A 17,165-nucleotide genomic window follows, 5' to 3' on the forward strand; every position below is an offset into this window, starting at 1 on the left:
GCTTGTGTGCACATTACATGCTGATGTGAGGGAACAGAGGGCAAGTGAGCATGTGTGTGTCTAAGGGACGGTAAAGTGCAACTACAACAGGCAGAATACAGTGAGAGAGAAGGCCATTACATCAGTGGTTGCAGTCACTCAGGAGCTTAATGTACTTTGGAGTAGGACTCTTGATGAATGCATTGCCACTTCAGTGGGTTTATGCTAATATCAGCAGAAAGTCAGTATAGCTGCAAACTGCTAGGGTAGATACAATTCAGATATGCATGGCTAGATAAACTCAGCCACCAACATGCTCCACAGATACTCCTACTGTACAAACAGTTCATTACTGCCCATAAACAGAAGGTGAGTACTTACAAAACTCTGAGGTACTTCAGTCCAGCAAAGTCACTCTTCGTGATTCGTGTGAGGTTATTCCCATTCAGCTCCCTGCAAAGAGAAGGATGCAAACAAAAATTAATAATTAAATTTTACCTCTGAAACTATTCAGTAACAGCTTAATGAGCGCATAGCAGCATAGAGGCTGTCACACTTGAGGGATTAAAACAACTGCACACTTCTGACAAAAGTGACACACACACACACACACACAGTGCACTTAGGTTTTTACTAAAGCATAATCCTGGTATAATAAATGTTGAGAACTTCTTTAAAAGCTAGTGTTTTTTTGTTGGAAATCAAGGAGGCTCAAGGTGCTAAAAGGAAGTTCAAGTTAATTTCCAACTCTACTGGGAGATATTAAGACGTCCTTTAAAGCCACATTTGAGCTGCCTGTTTGTCTTTCTGTTCCAGCCTCCTCCAACCGAACACCGCCCCCCACCCCTTCCCTCTCTGTCTGCCATGTCCTTCTACAATCGGTGGGGATTAGCAGGAGCCAGCACAGGGGATTTGGGTAGGGCCACAAGGCCAGAAAGCTAAGTGCTCTGGATATAATGGGAGCAGCTCCCTGCTGGGAGCTGGCCATTGCTGCAAATAAACAGGAAATCAAGTAATTGAAGAAGTGATTTGAATTTTAGGTTTGTTTTCAAGTCCTAACCAGATGAACTTGACTCCGACACCCAAGGTTGTTTGGTGGATTTGTTGACCTCTGGTTTGTGTAAATGTAAGATTTACTTTAAACCTCAATAGTAGATTGTATTCTCCTGACAGAGGGAAAAACAAAGCAGGCAAAGCAAATCATATAAGCCTCGAAGGCACTGAGAGTAATCAAAACACACACTTTGTGTGTTCTATTAACTTTCTGAGCATTATGTGTCCACCCTACACGGACTCCCAGGCACTCCTTCCCAAAGTAAAACCAAAAACTAGTTCCAAATCTACACCGAAACCACTGCTCTCCCTTCCACAGCAACTCTCTCACTCTCTCGTCTAATGACCACTCGAGGGACTGTAGTGCTATGCGGCACGAACGAGAACGGTCATTATAGACAGATGGTGGATGTGTGTGCGTGTATACACAGGTGCATCGACAGGCGAAGCGACAGGACCACAGGAAAATAAATAATGGACTGGGCTTCGTTAGCCTGGGCTGTGATACACACACATGTGGAGCTCATTACAGGTGCTTACGAGGATACGCGCATACACCCACACACATGCCTTTTTGGATTTCCAGTGTCTTATCTTCAGGGTGGTCATCGCTGATGAAACCCTGACAACATTAAAAAAGAAAGCCTAAGAGACAAAGATTTGGGGGTTATTAAAGAGAGGGGTGACAGAACAAATATACGGAAAACAAATGCTTTTCCCGTTTAGCAATGATGTTTTGTTTTGTTATATAAACAGAAGCCTGTCAAATATCTGCATGTAAGCTGTTATACAACATTTCAAAATCTTCTGATATTGTTTGATATTGGGTGGCTGCACTAAATTAACTCTTTCTGGAAACATCTTCAAATGCTGCAGTATCCTGCAGGAAGTGCCATCTTAAAGGACACACCTGTTCAGCAAAGCAGTGACATTTAGGCAATGCTCAAATGCCACCACCAGGCTATAGTGTTTAGTCAGGATAAATCCATGGATTCATACTGTTTATGACATAGGCTGACCTTTATGATTGACATTTTGAAAACATCAAGCAATTTTTTACAAAGTCCTTGAAATTGCTCAAATGACAGTCAGGTCTTTTAAAGTTGTCCCGACATTAATCTTTCCACCTTAGCTCATCTTCTTCAAGGACAGATGACTTATTGATGCCGTATTGACACAATCCTTGACAGTTCAGTGCCACACTGAGCTGTAAGATTGCATATTTCTTGCATTGTCCTAAGCATGAATTTCAAAGATATATGTACTGGCAGTGTGTGTGGCTGATTTTTGGATGTCCAGTTGATGTAAAGAATTCTGGCATTCCCATCCATTTCTGTTTAAAGAGGGAGTAGCTATGGTATGTAAAAGAAAGAAAAACACATAAGGAACAGCGGTATACAAACGGTCACATTGTTCAGATCTACAAAAAGATTGCAGAATACGCCCTGCAGACGTGATTAAGCCATGACTCTGGATTCAGCATTGCTTGTCTCTGTATTTATTCCACATCTAAATAATGGCACAGTATGCCAAAGTCAGATTTAGTGCCAGTTCAAGGAAAAATCTGCTGTTTATTAGCTACAGTATCAGTCATTGCTGTTTCCTTTGTTTTCCAATCAAAGAGAGCTAAGCAATGGCTTTTGGCACTGCAGCAAAGGCATATTAACTCCCTCCATATACAGATGTTTTCTGATACTGACTTTGTGCGGGATTTCACATTACAGTACCGCAGTATTACTTTAGAGGCTGAAAATTATTAGGTATCAGACTGAGTTCCTATAGTAAAAAGATTTCCACTTTCCAGTCTCAGTCAAATCCATTCCACCCTCTGGAAATTCTGTAAGAATTCCCAATGCTGACACACTTCCTGAGGAGAAAACGGATTTATGACATCACAATCTAATCCGTCTTCATCTTCTGTCCCAAGCAGATTGATGCCTGAGAGTATTTCCTGGTGCACCTTCCCTGGGGTGGACATGTGGCAGCTATGCTCCATTGCCCTGTATCTCTATAAATTCAAAGGAGCTTGAAACACTGCTACAATGCTGAAAAACTCATTACGTTTATATCTGCCAGCTGCTGGGGTCCCTCTTCTGAGCCTTTTTCTGACCTGTTTCAAATTGAGCCACATTATGTGAAATGATACTCCAAGTCAGAGAATAAGCAAGCACAGTGGCTCACTGAAGTCTTCACACAGATTGATCCACATGTGCTCTTTTTCTTACACACATATACAACTACAATTTCAATATATGGGACCAAAGAATGCATTGAACCACTCCCACTGACGTGTATATGAACAGCACCACTGGGACAGGCAATTGTGTTCAGATCAGAGCCAAATCACAACTAAATGGTCACAGGAGAAACTACTGTTGGCTGCAGAGATTTTCAGCAGCAGAATCGATTTATGCCAGAAACTCTTCAAAACAAAAACAAACATAGAACCACTGGCTAGCAAATGAGTCATTATGATGAGACAGTTACTTAAAACAAAGCAGGATAAGGCAAACAACTCAATTTAGAGTTCCCACATCTCACAGGTTTTATTAATCATTCCATTCAGAAACCATATTACTGCTACTAGCGTTGTCAAAAAAAAATTAATACTCAGATACAAATCACTACTGAAAAGGATAAGACGATCATTTGCAGCAGTGTTAATACCAGCAGCGCGTTGTTTGCCTCCTCCAGCTGACACACAACTTCACACAGTACTGCAGAATGGCAGGCACACAGCCCCTTCTGCCAATAGCACCTGTTCCCATGGCTTTGACACTTTGACAAATTTCAAGAGGTCAGAGGTCATGCCAACAACATTCAGGTGTTAAAAGGTTATCATAAATGTTAATCTAGCCAGTACCCATGTTAATGCTACCTGTAAAACTATTAGCAATTATCTGATTAGCCACATTAGCCATCTGTCGTCATTAAGCTAGCAGCTAGCAACTATGTGGAGGCTAGGTTACAAATGAGTTCTTCCCTCATTGTTAATAGACTGTTAATTTAGCTGGATAACACAATTATTTGTGTCACCAGAAAAAACAGCACTACCTCAGAGAGCCTAAAAATAGTCTCTCTTTTTTTCACCACCTAAGAGAATCTTAATTTTTTTGATCAGGCAGCTTAGAAATATTGTTGTCATTGATGTTATTGTTTTTATTGTTTCAATATTTTTTAAAAAAAAACGCCCCTTAGTTTTTATGACAAAAAATTAAGACGCATTTGTCTTATTTTTTCTCTCCAATCCTATTAAAAATAGTATCTAATATTTTCCTGTGAGTTGGTATTGAGTTTGACAATCCCAGCTGCCACACTTCGGCTCATTTTGTTTTAGTTTTCATCAATTTCAGTGTTAGTTTTAGTCATATTGTGGGGATTTTCTTTAAGTTAAGAAAAAATATTGTAATATTAACACAGACATCCAGCAGACATCCAAGTAAAAAGAAATAAAAAAAAAAAACAATTTAATCAAGCCTTGACAAGCATGTTGTGAGGAAAATTTTGACCAAATTGAAGGTTTTTCATTCACATTTTTTTATTTGAATTAAAACTTTATTTATTTTTATTATTTTAATTAAGTTTTTTTCAAACTACATAACTTTATTTGTTTTTCCTTTTTTCCCACACCTACTATTAGTTGTTAATAAGTTTCAGTTCACTATAATAATCTCAGTCCCATTCCTGGTTTTACTGAGGAGAGTCTGAGGAAGGTGGTTCATTTTAACAGTCGTATATTTACAGGCACAAATTTTACTAACAGGCTGCAAAAAATTATGCAGCAGGCTAGCAAAAGAATTTCCACAAATGAAAACTGCAGTCATTCTGTATCGCTGCTGTAAGCGCCACAGGACCATTTGTCCTGGACAGCTTTAGCCTGGCAGGGAGGACAGAAGCCAGCTGATTGAGGATTGGTGGCATAGCGCTGTCCAAACTCCTCTTGTGGAAACAATCTGATGAACACAAGCTTGACGTCCCACAGCCTAAAATGTGGATGCTCATTAACCACAATCACACACTGATGATGCTCTTTGACCAGACCGCTGAGCACACATCCTAATGAATGAACAGGTTGAGAAGCTGTGAAGAAGCAAAGCATTCCTCCTCCCGCAGACTTGGCAGCATATGGGCTTGACAGCCGTAAAACACGCAGGTGGAGACAGCAGGGGAAGAAAGACAGTCACTGTGAGACAGAAAAAGGAGAAAACTACTCTGACGGCGTTGTTAGCTGTCGAAAACCGACGGTGTGAAGCAGTGTGGCAGAGGGTTGCCGTTAGCCATGGGAGCTGTGAAGAGCTGACGGGCTGTCTGGGAAATGTCAGTGGAGAAATGAGGCCTAAATGGCTGGTAGACTACAAGAAGAAAGTGACCTACATACTAGATGGTCAAACGGGGTACGTAACCAGTTGACTGAGCACACAACAGTCTCATACTGAAAGACTGTGAGAATGAGAAGGAAAGGAAGAAAGACCACCATGACCAAAATAATACACTCTTAAACCCAACTGGAACACTTCTGTCCACAGTAAGAGGTCAGATTTCTGCTCAACTCAAAACATTCCCTCTATTGAAATGTGGCTTTCAGACAAGCAGTTAAGGCCTTTAACTGTACATTTTTGGTGTGTGTGTGTGTGTGTGTGTGTGTCAGTAATCGTGTAAGTCTGCCTGTGTGTGCAGTCAGCGCGTAAAGACCGTCTGAGTGTGTTTTCCTGGCTCCTGGGCTCCTCAAGGGCTATTTACAGTTTTCATTCTGCTCAGTCAGGCCCCAGGAGCAAGATTACTGATAGGAAAGTTAAACATTAAGCGTATCTCACACATGCATTGCCGTCATACACACACAGAAACACACACACAACTCCTTCTCATAGCCTTGACCACAGTACAGTCTCCTGCACCTCCTGCTCCTTACAGGTAAAAGTCAAGGACCCAAACCCAAACATTTGACTTTTGCTTCAAACAACAACACTCCTGGCAAGAAGATACTATGATGTTTTTTGGGTTTTTTTTTTTTGGGGGGGGGGGCGTTCAGAGCAGTTGCTGCTCTACGCAAAAATTTTACAGATGGAAAGAAAGACTGGGAGATGGAATTAAGGAGCCTGGGAAAAGACCAGGGGGTAAAGTAGCATACAGACAGCTTCTGATCAAACATAGATAACTTACGGCACTTTCTCATGCTGAATTGAATCAATTAAACATCTGTTCCAATGTGTGTTACGGCCACAGGCTGGAAAAGGAACACACACGGGGCTGTAGTAGAGGCAGAGACTGAAGGGTCTTTCATGGTTTGTACTGTAACCGTAGTTTGTTCAGTGACAGATTCTGAGGTTCTATTGTGGCTTTGCATGCCGTATGAAGGCTTTTAAGCTACACGAATGTGTACTTTGACTAGAAACTATGGATGAAACAGCTGCACAGCCACATCTATTATGTTTCATTTGTTCCAAACAGAAGACTGACAAGATGTTTGGCTCACAGATGTGCACTGACTGGTAATTTGATGGACGCAGCATATGTGTTTAAATCTGATGGCCTCGAAGAATAAAGACTTGCCATACGTATGACTCTCACCCCCGCAGAGCACACTGATATCAGCATTCCTCCAGCTCTTTGCAGAGGTTAGCCTATCAACAAACGGATAACCCCCACTGCAAAAACAGGGCCATTTTAAATATTTTCAAAAGAAAATCTATCATCATTTTGATCGTTTACTCGTTTCAGACAGTTACCAAAAGCTGACGGCTTGCAGCTGTGCAAATGTGAGGATTTTTCTTCGGTTCCCTGATATTTGATAGACAATAAAATGGAATAATAAATAAAATGAGAAAGAAACAGCTGTGAGTTGAAGCTCTAAATAACTTAGTGTCATATTTAATCGTAAAATATGAGTTCTAAAGGTGTGGATCCATTTTTTTATTTATTTTTAATCGATGCATTATTTATTGAGAATTATAAAATGAACAACTTGATAAATATCCAAGCTCTAATGTTGCGGTCCTGTGCCATATTGATCTAATTAGTGTGCAGATGTCAAGCTCATGTGGAACGCTGCCCATAATTTGCTCACAGACTTCTCTCAAACAGAAGTGTCTCGAGCAGCGTGAAATATGGATTATGAAGGCATATCCACAATATCAGCAGAGTGTTCACTGATGCGCGTTTTACACACGAACAGACATCACCCGCCCCTCCACTTTCCTGCTTCTTACTGGCTAGTCCGTAGGGTTAAAAGGAAAGATGGTCTTCTGAGAGATGAAAGGTGATCTAGGTGGATTTTCCAAATTTGATTTTCAAGGTCTTCTGAGAAACCGGCCCTCGTAGACAGCCATGCAGAGCAATCAGTAATGTACACTGTATATGTTAGGCTCGTGAAAAAGTGCATGCCTTGGTTTTGGTGTGTTTTCCTGATAGACACGTGCACTCAAGTTATATCGATAGGGTCATTTCCGAGCTCTCGCGGGCTCAATTAAACACTTCCACAGAGTAGCTGTACTCATTAGAAGAGTGGGCCGGTGGGCCCGCGGTGTGTATAGTAACACAGCTGGTGGCTTTGAGGCTTACGAGTCAGTCATCGTACTCACACTTTCTACACATGTATGCAAAATGTAAAAAGGTGACTTATTGTTTATTAGAACAAAAACTGAAAGAGCACAGTGGACTATAGGAGGAACTATAGCTTGCAAAACCTCATTTACATTACAGCTCACAAAATCCTCTATCAAAAGGCAGCTATGAAGAGAGCAAGAGAGAGAGAGAGAGAGAGAGGACATCCACCTCAGTGTTCAGTACAAGAGGAAAGACCACAGCTGTGTTACACAGGCAGTAAATTGAAATGACAGAGTCCCAGGCCTGTAATTTCACAATGCTCTGCTGTGCATAAACATTCTCTGAATGATCTTCATTCCAGGCATTATCACTCCTCATGGGATTACCAGCTATGAGGATGGATATATTAGACTGTAAAAAAGACCTGAATGAAATTCAGTCTGCCTCAGGGCTAGACCTATTCTGCCCCGTATAGTAAATAACATAATCTAGTTTATTCATTCATTAGCTTTGTGGTTGAATTACATCTCTCTTAACTGCTCTGGTGTAGTAATCCTTTCATTAGTGATTACCACTTTAGTTACTGTGCCAGCCTTGGCTTCTTATCGTGCTTTCAATCCAACCCCCCAGCTCCACCCTTCACCCCCATTTCTTTGTCTTTTTCCATCTTGCGCTCTCCACTTTAGTCACACAGCCAGTGTTGGCAGGTAGTAGGCAGGCTGTGTTCAGTCTTGTCAGGGTAAATTATGGATCAGGTGGCCAGTGAGCTGTCAGTTGTACCAGCTATGTGGTGATGCCAGAAACACTACAGGCATTCCCTGGCAAAGGCACACACGCCTACCACCTCCAACCCCAAAATGCATAGATGTGGTTATCAAAGCGACCGGGCTGCTCATCTTTAACCACTACTAATCCTCATGTGTTTTCATCTGGCTATCGCTTATTCTCTGCTTGTGTGCAACATACACACATGGAAGCACATGCTGTGGTTTATGCACAAACTAAAGCGAACATCAGATTTATCCAGGCTTGCACAACAGACACACAAACACACACATATGGTGTGCAGCCTCCAACTCCTCTACTCTGGAGGGGCTCCAACATGCCCCCGCATCTCAGTACAAGGTATCTTCTGGCACAGAAAATACATAATCAGTGCACAGACGTTTTGCAGTTACACACACACACACACTCGCAAAAACACACACAACTCCTCCCCTTTTTCAAATCAACTCATTCACAGATGGGACACGCACTCGAACTAAAGAGCGGGGCTGTTAAGAAGACAAAACAAGGAGAGAGAAGAGTTTAATTTCATACCTGTCAAACAAAAAGCTTAACTAAGATCCTTTACTGTGCGCGAGCCAATTTAATCAGCATTACAGATGGAGATTTTCTCTCAGTGTTGCCTGATAAAAGGCCAAGAGAGAAGGGGAGGAGAGGCAAAGAAATAGACAGCGAGAGAGGATGGATGCAGAGAGAAAGCAGAGGGGGGAGGGAGCGGCCAGCGGCCCATACACGCCAGGGTGTGATTTTAACACGTGGAGCTCACAGTCTCATTACAGGCTTCGGTCTGAGGAGCGCAGGGGTCAGACCTGATCCAAACCCACAGTGACAAGTGCAAATGGGATTCTGCTGTCTGTCTCAACAGCCTACATACACACGCACAAACACTTTCTCCCAAAAGCAACCCCCTCCTCCTCTAACACATACACACAAACACACACTAAAGTATTGTATACATGAGAGCAAGTACACCCATTCACACAAATGCAGCACAAAACCAGCCTTACAAGGTAAAGTGCAGATTTTTGTATGACGTTAGCCTTTTCAGTTAGCCTCCTAACACTAATACTTCGTTCCCTTGTATTAAAGTTCAGCAGTTATATGTACTGGAGCATCACACAATTAAAATCTTTACGATTCAAATTGATGAAAAGAAAGTGTCCGTTAGCATCGTTTGGTACAGACGAGGGCAACAAACCTCTGGGACAGTTACATAAACTTGACAAGTCATTACTCATTCTTGACCCCAGCAGTGGCTGCACAAGTTCATTCAGATAAACACACATTTTCCCAATACATACACATAAATCTCGCTATGCACATGGGACCATCATGTGGGGCTGGTGTTGATTTGTGCAATCACCTTGATGAATCACCCTTTACAACAACCCTCAGAGGATTGTCTCTATTGTTAAGCAGAACCGCTCAACATGACCTAGACACACAGCTTATACATGCACACACGTAACCAGAGGGGGGGGAAAAAAGGCAACAACGCAGGAATAAGTTACACATGACCTTTAAGTACGTTGTGTTTAAAATGCAACGTCCTGAGTGAGATGCTACGGCGATAAAATGTGCAGCTGTACATGACCTATGAATGAACAAACAACTTTTAACACAAAAATACTCTTGAGCAGAGGGGCAGGGGATCGTTCCAGTGTGAATGGCCATTCATGTAAAAGGAAACCACAAAATAACCATGTTTCCTCTCCGGTTCACTGTTAAACCAGCATATGTACAAATGCAACCTGGTAACATGCAGAGCGTGAAGCAGGGAAAAAAAAGGTGTTCTTAGAAATTAAATATGAAAACCATAAAATATGCAGCCGGCTCCCACTATGCCAACGCTGCCTCTGACACAGGCTTTCTCTCCTCTGTTCCCACAGCATGTTTTATTCAGCACTGATATTCTAAAAGCTGAAATAGAACAATCTATTTCCCCTTGCACTCCTCACTTCTGATTTGCTGATGAATATTTCAAAAGAATGTCAGAAAAGACAGAGAAACTCCACTCTGCGAGCCAGCATCCGCCTCATCTCTCCCGCCGTCTCCCATCCTCCCACCGTTTGACAAGACAGCTACGTGATACTAGTGCAAGACTCGCCTAAGTAGCTGATTTGCTTAATTTTCTCCATGATTTAACAATTTGCGGAGTGCGCGTTGAGGAGCTGGAGAAGGGGAGACGGGAGAACGGGGAGAGGCAGAAAAAGTAAAAACTGCAATAGAGGTAAGAAAAGAGGCAAAGCGACACAGTGTGGCGCAGACTGGATGTCAAACCTTGTTCTTAAACTTCAAGTCAGACTTTACTTTTTAAACTCTACATTTATATGAAAAAAGTGAAGAGAAAGGGGTATTTAAATGTATTTTAGCTTCAAAATTGAGGGGAAAAAATGAAGCTACATGCTGCAAGTATAAACAAATAAGTAAATTATGGACACATGTGAAAGGCACACATCTGCCTCTGGTCTTGCCAGTCCCTCATGCCTATTTATACCTGACTGGAATGCCAGTTAGTGACTGACTGCCTGAGTGACACACAGTCTCTCTCTGACACACACATGCGCACACACACACATGCACACACACACACACATGCACACACATACACGCAGCTTTACAGGCAGGGCTATTGTTCTGTTTCAGTCTAAGCAAAGTCGTGTGCACTACTACAATGTATCAAGGAAATAGAAGGGAACCAGTAAGAAACGAAGATATTAAAGCTTCTTTTATACAAACACACATTCATGCGCCCACACAGAGAAGTAACTAAAGCAGAGATCGTACTCACAGTCTTTCAGTGTTGCGGGGGATATTCCTTGGCATGGTTTTGAGACCCAGTCCATGGCAGTCTACTGTGGTTCCGCTGCAGGTACACAGGGCTGGGCAGCCACTGGCATTGCCCACTATCAGGGCAGAGAGCATCGCCACCCACATCCAGAGTGGCTGCCTGGCCAACCTGCCCATGCCTGCCTCAAACCAGCTTTCTCTAATGGCCATATTCACCAGAACGACAACCTGCTCTTCTTTAACAAGCCCTTACTTCTCTGTGTGTCCACCTTCCCCTCTCTACGTCTGCTTCCAAGAGTCTTGTTACACCTTACAAGTCCACTAGAATAAATTCATATATTTGATGAATATGAACAAAAAAAAAACTACACGTGAGAAATGCTAATATTTTCCTCTCTGCTGTAAAGCCATGCAAATCCTTTTTTCTTCTTGTAGAATTCTTTTGATGCTGGTTTGATATCCACCACAGTTTGCAGATGTAAAAGAGAAAAAAAAAGAAAAGAAAAGAAAAATAAGCAGTTGTTTCTTATGTTCTCCTTGCAAACTCTTCTCCTCTCTCTTGTCTTTGTGGAGTTGGTGTGCTCTGGTCTGCACACGTCTGCGTCTCTGTCCTCCTCTCACTCAGTCCCGCTCTGCTCTGCTCGCCTGAAGAGAGAGGGAATAGGCAAAGAGAGGAAAGAAAAAAAATGCCAGTCTCTCTCTCTTACACACACACATACACACACTCACTCACACACACACACACACTAGTCATCCATCACAAGGATCTACAAATAGCAGAGCCCCCGACTCCACCCCTACCCCTCCTCTCCTCACCCACTCCTCTCCCTCCCCATGCAACACCCCCTCCAGAACCCTGCCTGAACTCACTCTCATTCCTGAGATCCCCTTTTCATTCCCTTGACTCTATTCACAATACAAATCTACACCAAGTATCTTTCTTTTTCATTTCTCACTCACTCCACTCCTTCTTTTCTCTCAGGTTTGCCTCCAGGCGAACCCCTAGAGAGAGAGAGACCTAACCTGCATGACACTGCATAACCCCTGCCTGAAGGGAGAGGCTGTGGGGAGACAGTGGTGTGTGTGTGTGCGTGCATGCGTGCGTGCGTGTGTGTATCCAGTAGGGAAGAGAGGAATCAACACCTCGGTCCGGGGAGGCAAAAAGCCGGAATAAATAATCAGTTAGTGTGGGTCTTAACATGTACATCAAGCGTGGCCACACAGACAGAAGCAGCAGCAGCAGCAGGGAACTGGAATAAAAGAAACAAAACACATACATTCAGTCTGCCTCCACAGATCATGAATCTGCAGGGGAGGCAGACCACCGCCATAAAAAGTAAATCAAACACTATATTTTAAGCACAGCATAGCCACGGGAACAGAGAATATAATCTAATATATGCAAATGCAAAGGCAAACCACTAGAATCCCAATTTTACCTGCTCTGTTTTTTAAATTTGTCAGAGCAACTGGCACACAATCTGTCTCCCAATGCCAGGATCATACACTGGACTCAAAGCTAAAAAATATATATATGTATTTAAAATAGAAAAAAAAAACATTTAAAAAAAACGATATGTGGCATACAGTGGTGTGAGAAAGTGTTTGCCCCCTTCCCGATGTCCTAGTTTTTTGCATGTTTATTGCACGTAGATGTTTCAGATCATCAAAAACATTTTAAGGCTGTGCCACGGCATCTTAATCGGATTCAGGTCAGGACTTTGACTAGACCAATCCAAAGTCTTCATTTTGTTTTTCTTAACCCATTCAGAGGTGGACTTGGTGATGTGTTTTGGATCATTGCCCTGCTTCAAAACCCAAATGCGCTTCTGCTTAAGGTCAGAAACAGATGGCTGAACATTCTCCTTCAGGTTGTTTTGGTAGAAAGCAGAAATCATGGTTCCATTTACTACAGCAAGTCTTCCAGGTCCTGAGGTAGCAAAACAGCCCCAGATCATCACACTTTTTTGGAAAATGTGAGACAAGCCTTTGTCTTTTTTTGGTCACCAGTGGTTTTCTCCTTGAACTCTCCTATAGATGTCATTTTTGCCCAGTCTCTTTCTTGTTGTTGTTGAATCATGAACTCTGACCTTAACTGAGACGTGAACCCTGCCGTTCTTTAATGCTGTTCTGGGTTCTTTTCCAACCTCCTGGATGAGTCATCCATGCACTCTTGGAGTAATTTGGTAGGCTGGTCACTCCTAGGTCTAGTTTTACCCCCGTTCCAAATTTTCTCCATTTGTGTATAATGGTTCTCACTGTGGTTCACTGCAGCCCCAAAATCTTAAGAATGGTGGTGCATGATTTCTTGATTCAGCATATCTGCCAATAATCAGGCCTGAGTGTGTTTAGTGACACTAAACACTAAAATCATCAATTAAATCACATTTAATTCACAATTTAACTATACATGTAATTACTTTTTCACACAGGACCAAGTAGGTTTGGATAACCTTTCTCCCCTAATCAATAAAATCATTTTAAAGCTACATTTTGCATTTCCTCAGGTTATCTTTATCTAATATTAAAATTTGTTTGATGATGTGAAACATGTAAGTGTGACAAATATCCAAAAAAAAATAGAAAATCAAGAAGAGGTCAAACATTTTTTCACACCACTGTATGTAGGAAATCATTTCCTTTGCAGGAATTAATAATAACTCTTTTTTACTTAGTTAAAACTGTGTGTACATATATCAGAGACTGACTGAAGTTGACAGTGTAATTGTAGCTCTCAGGAACTCTCCAAATGCATTTCGACTTGGACTTCATAGAATTGTAAATCACTATTCTAGATTTTGATAGAAAATGGAGCTCTGATCTTAATGAGTTCAGGCCATAATTGCCGGGTTCATTTATATTACAAAAAAGCATTAAAAATAAAGGTGACAACTTAAAATGAAATGTGAAACTTTATGAAGAAAGAAAAGGAATAACTCCCATGGATCAGACTTCCTCACTGTGCATGTCTCTGATTTTGCATACTGATCATCTACTTAATTAAAGACTCTTCATAAACCATTAAGCACCATTAATTAATACTTAGGCCACTATTACCGCATATCAGCTGTTCTCCCAAGAGATGGGCAGTGCTTTACTTCAAATAAATGAAGACAAAGACAAGATGCCTTTAAGCACCATTTATCACAAGATTGCCTCAAGAAGTGATTGAGTTGGCGTCTGTATTCACGTTTCTGGTTTTGCAACTTGTTTTTTTTTTTTAAGGATTAGTCAAGAACTATCATTGCTATGCATTATTAACACTTCACACTTTTCAAAATATAAAAATACTGAAATCTTTACTATAGTGCGTATCAGACACCTCAGCCGTGGCTCTGCTCAGCTTGAGCCATGCACTTTGTGCTTTAACTTTACAGAGAGATTTGCTGGGATGAGCAGATCCCTCCTAACATTAATATCAGCAAATCACACAGACATAACAACCCCATTCACATTAACTGACAAAAGGCACAAAGACAATAAAGAGTCACAGATGATGCAATAAAATATATTTGAGTTTGTGTGCATCTGTCTGCTTTGATGCTTGTCCAGTTCAGAACATGCACATATGAATGCGCACATGCAGGTGTTCGCACTTACTCGGAACAAATCAGTAAAAGCTCCATCTGTCCCAGTAAAAATGTCAGTGCAGTATAGAGCTTCCTTCAATGAATGGTTAATTAAAGAGGAGACAGTGGTGTTTAGTGGTAATAGGGGGTGGTGGTAACATCCCTCCGCTCTCACAGAGCTTTGAGAGGAAAGCACACAAATATGCAAAAGGAATAATTCTGCTGTTTACAAAGGCGTAAGACGACAAAGCAGCAATTACAATAGTCTGGCAGAGGAGAGTTTGCAAAACAGAAGATTTTACCAAGAACTGATAACAATGAGGAAACCTAATTAATGTGGAAGCATTACATATGCTTAGGCACCCATGATTAAATTCTGTGTTACTGTGAAGAGCAAACCAAGGAAAGGAAGTCCAAAAGGTATAAAAGTATAAAGGATAAAAAAATGTAAATAATTGATTCATTTAAGCAAGATAAACATGTTTTATTCCCATCTTTGTAGTTTTAAAATCCAGAGGTCAAAAAGCTTGGTATCATATGTGGTCAATATCCTCTTTGACAACTTGCAAATGCTTCATGGAGCCAAGCAAAGAGTTCCAAGAGTTAAAGTCTTGGTTAGAGTGGATTTCGAGGTGTGTTTAGGATCATTATCCTGTTGCTGAATAAATCCTCTTCTTTGCAGCTTCAGCTTTGTTTTTTTTTTCCTTAACAGACACTATGCTAGAATTTGCTGCTAATTAACAGAATCCACTCTGGTGACACTGGCTCCAGCCCACAAAGCAGTGATGTGTTCAATCCTGCACAGCTCTCATAGAAAGTTTTGTCTTTTACATCTCAGCTTGCCTTCATTATTTCTGTTAATTGCCATTTCTTGACATTACAGTTTTAAAAACAACAACAACAACAAAAAGCAAACAGGTATTTTTGCATCTTCCCTTCTTCAGCATTTTAGGTGTGTTTAAAAGAGCTAGTGGGACTAAGAGGAAGATTGAGGAGTGTTTTGGAAACTGCACCACCTTCTTTCCAATGCATGTGAACAACATCTTGTCTGACAGTTCAATCCTTTTGGGTGGAATAAAATTTTTGTGTTGCCCAACTCTCCTTTTTTCTATAATTGTGTAAACCAATACCACAATATCTTCATCTTAGCAGACACAGGCTTTTGTGATTAGTTCATCCTTCACTCACTTTAATAATTTATATTTATAGAAACCTTAAACAGGGGTTCCCACATTTATGCATATTTATGCTATTTTCATACATCTTTCACCCAAAACTACTTATGTAGTTAACTAAAAAGAAACCAACATATGCTTGAAAATAAAATACAAAGAAACCCAATTTAGAATTCAGAAAATTCCAGTGTGCTTCCGACCAGTCATTTGTATTTCTCTGTAACACAGCTGTGCCTCGGAAAGGCATAAAAAAAAACAACATATCTTTTAATTGTGTTTTCCTTTTAACGCAAATGATCGGTTAGTGAGTTTAGAATATGGACAGAATTAGCTCCCTCTAAAAGGCATTTTAATGCATACATTCAAAGCAAAATCACATCCACTCACAAACCCACAAACATATATATTTGATATAATGTGAAGTTGATTACAGTACCAGTGAGTCATTTTATAGTCATCAAGCTCGCTGCTAAATAAAACCCCTGTGGAGTTTTAGCTGTAAAACAATACACTTCCTATTGGGGACGTTGTCTGTTGTATATATATATTTAGGATTTGGGGAACATTCCTATACATGTTTACAGCATATACTTACCGACTTATACAATACCAACCATACATTGACACCATAATGACAAACAGGCATTCATGCTGTTATGGAAAAAACATTTTCTTGCTACTCAAACTTTCACCCCATAACTGCATTTGAAAGTTTTCTTCTTCTATTTAAATTCATTATTGATCATTGGCCTAAACTTCTTAATGCAGGTTTTCAGGTTATTTGGTACAATTAAAACAACTCATATGTACTTTATTGACAACTTTCAGGATGTAGGATGTTTTGATATGTCCTGTTAGAGAAGCACGAGTTTCAAGTACAGGGAAACCTTTCAAGTAGCTGCTTATATATGAATATGACTATATGGTGGGCATGTCATTTTCTTATTTTAATAAATACTGAGAGCTTACACTACAGAGACAGCTGCAGCAACCTTTATACACTAGTGACTCAAAAGTGGATAACCTCTACCCATGAGTCTGTACCTCACTGATTATTTACAACTAAAGAGCACCACCTTGTGGCAGGAAAAAAATAAAAATAAATACATAAAAGCATTGCAGAGGTTCAGGCAGAAGCACTTAAATTGTGATGATTAATAGAATAATAATCATTAGAAAGCATGCTCACAATTGTGTCTGTATGCTCAGTGACTCAAGTTTGGCCTTTTCAAAAAAAAGGAAAAAAAAGAAAAAAGAGCCAACTTTAGAG

At 40.8% G+C, this 17,165-nt stretch overlaps 1 protein-coding gene across 4 annotated transcripts in view; it reads right to left on the minus strand.

Annotated features, from left to right (window-relative positions):
- slit1a (slit homolog 1a (Drosophila)) overlaps positions 1 to 11,867 on the minus strand; it is an 83,021-nt gene extending 71,154 nt beyond the window's left edge. For all 4 annotated transcript variants that reach the window (XM_006783918.2, XM_006783916.2, XM_006783917.2 and 1 more), the window contains exons 1-2: positions 11,153 to 11,867; positions 361 to 432 (exon numbers count right to left, since the gene is read on the minus strand). In XM_006783918.2, the coding sequence (XP_006783981.1) occupies positions 361 to 432; positions 11,153 to 11,361 (281 nt within the window). In that variant the 5' untranslated portion in view covers positions 11,362 to 11,867. The remainder of the gene's footprint in view (positions 1 to 360; positions 433 to 11,152) is intronic.
- Between the last annotated feature and the right edge of the window lie 5,298 nt (positions 11,868 to 17,165).

This window comes from Neolamprologus brichardi, chromosome 13 (assembly GCF_056152115.1).
Source record: "Neolamprologus brichardi isolate AB-2024 chromosome 13, ASM5615211v1, whole genome shotgun sequence".
In the NCBI taxonomy this organism is placed as follows: Eukaryota; Metazoa; Chordata; class Actinopteri; order Cichliformes; family Cichlidae; genus Neolamprologus; species Neolamprologus brichardi.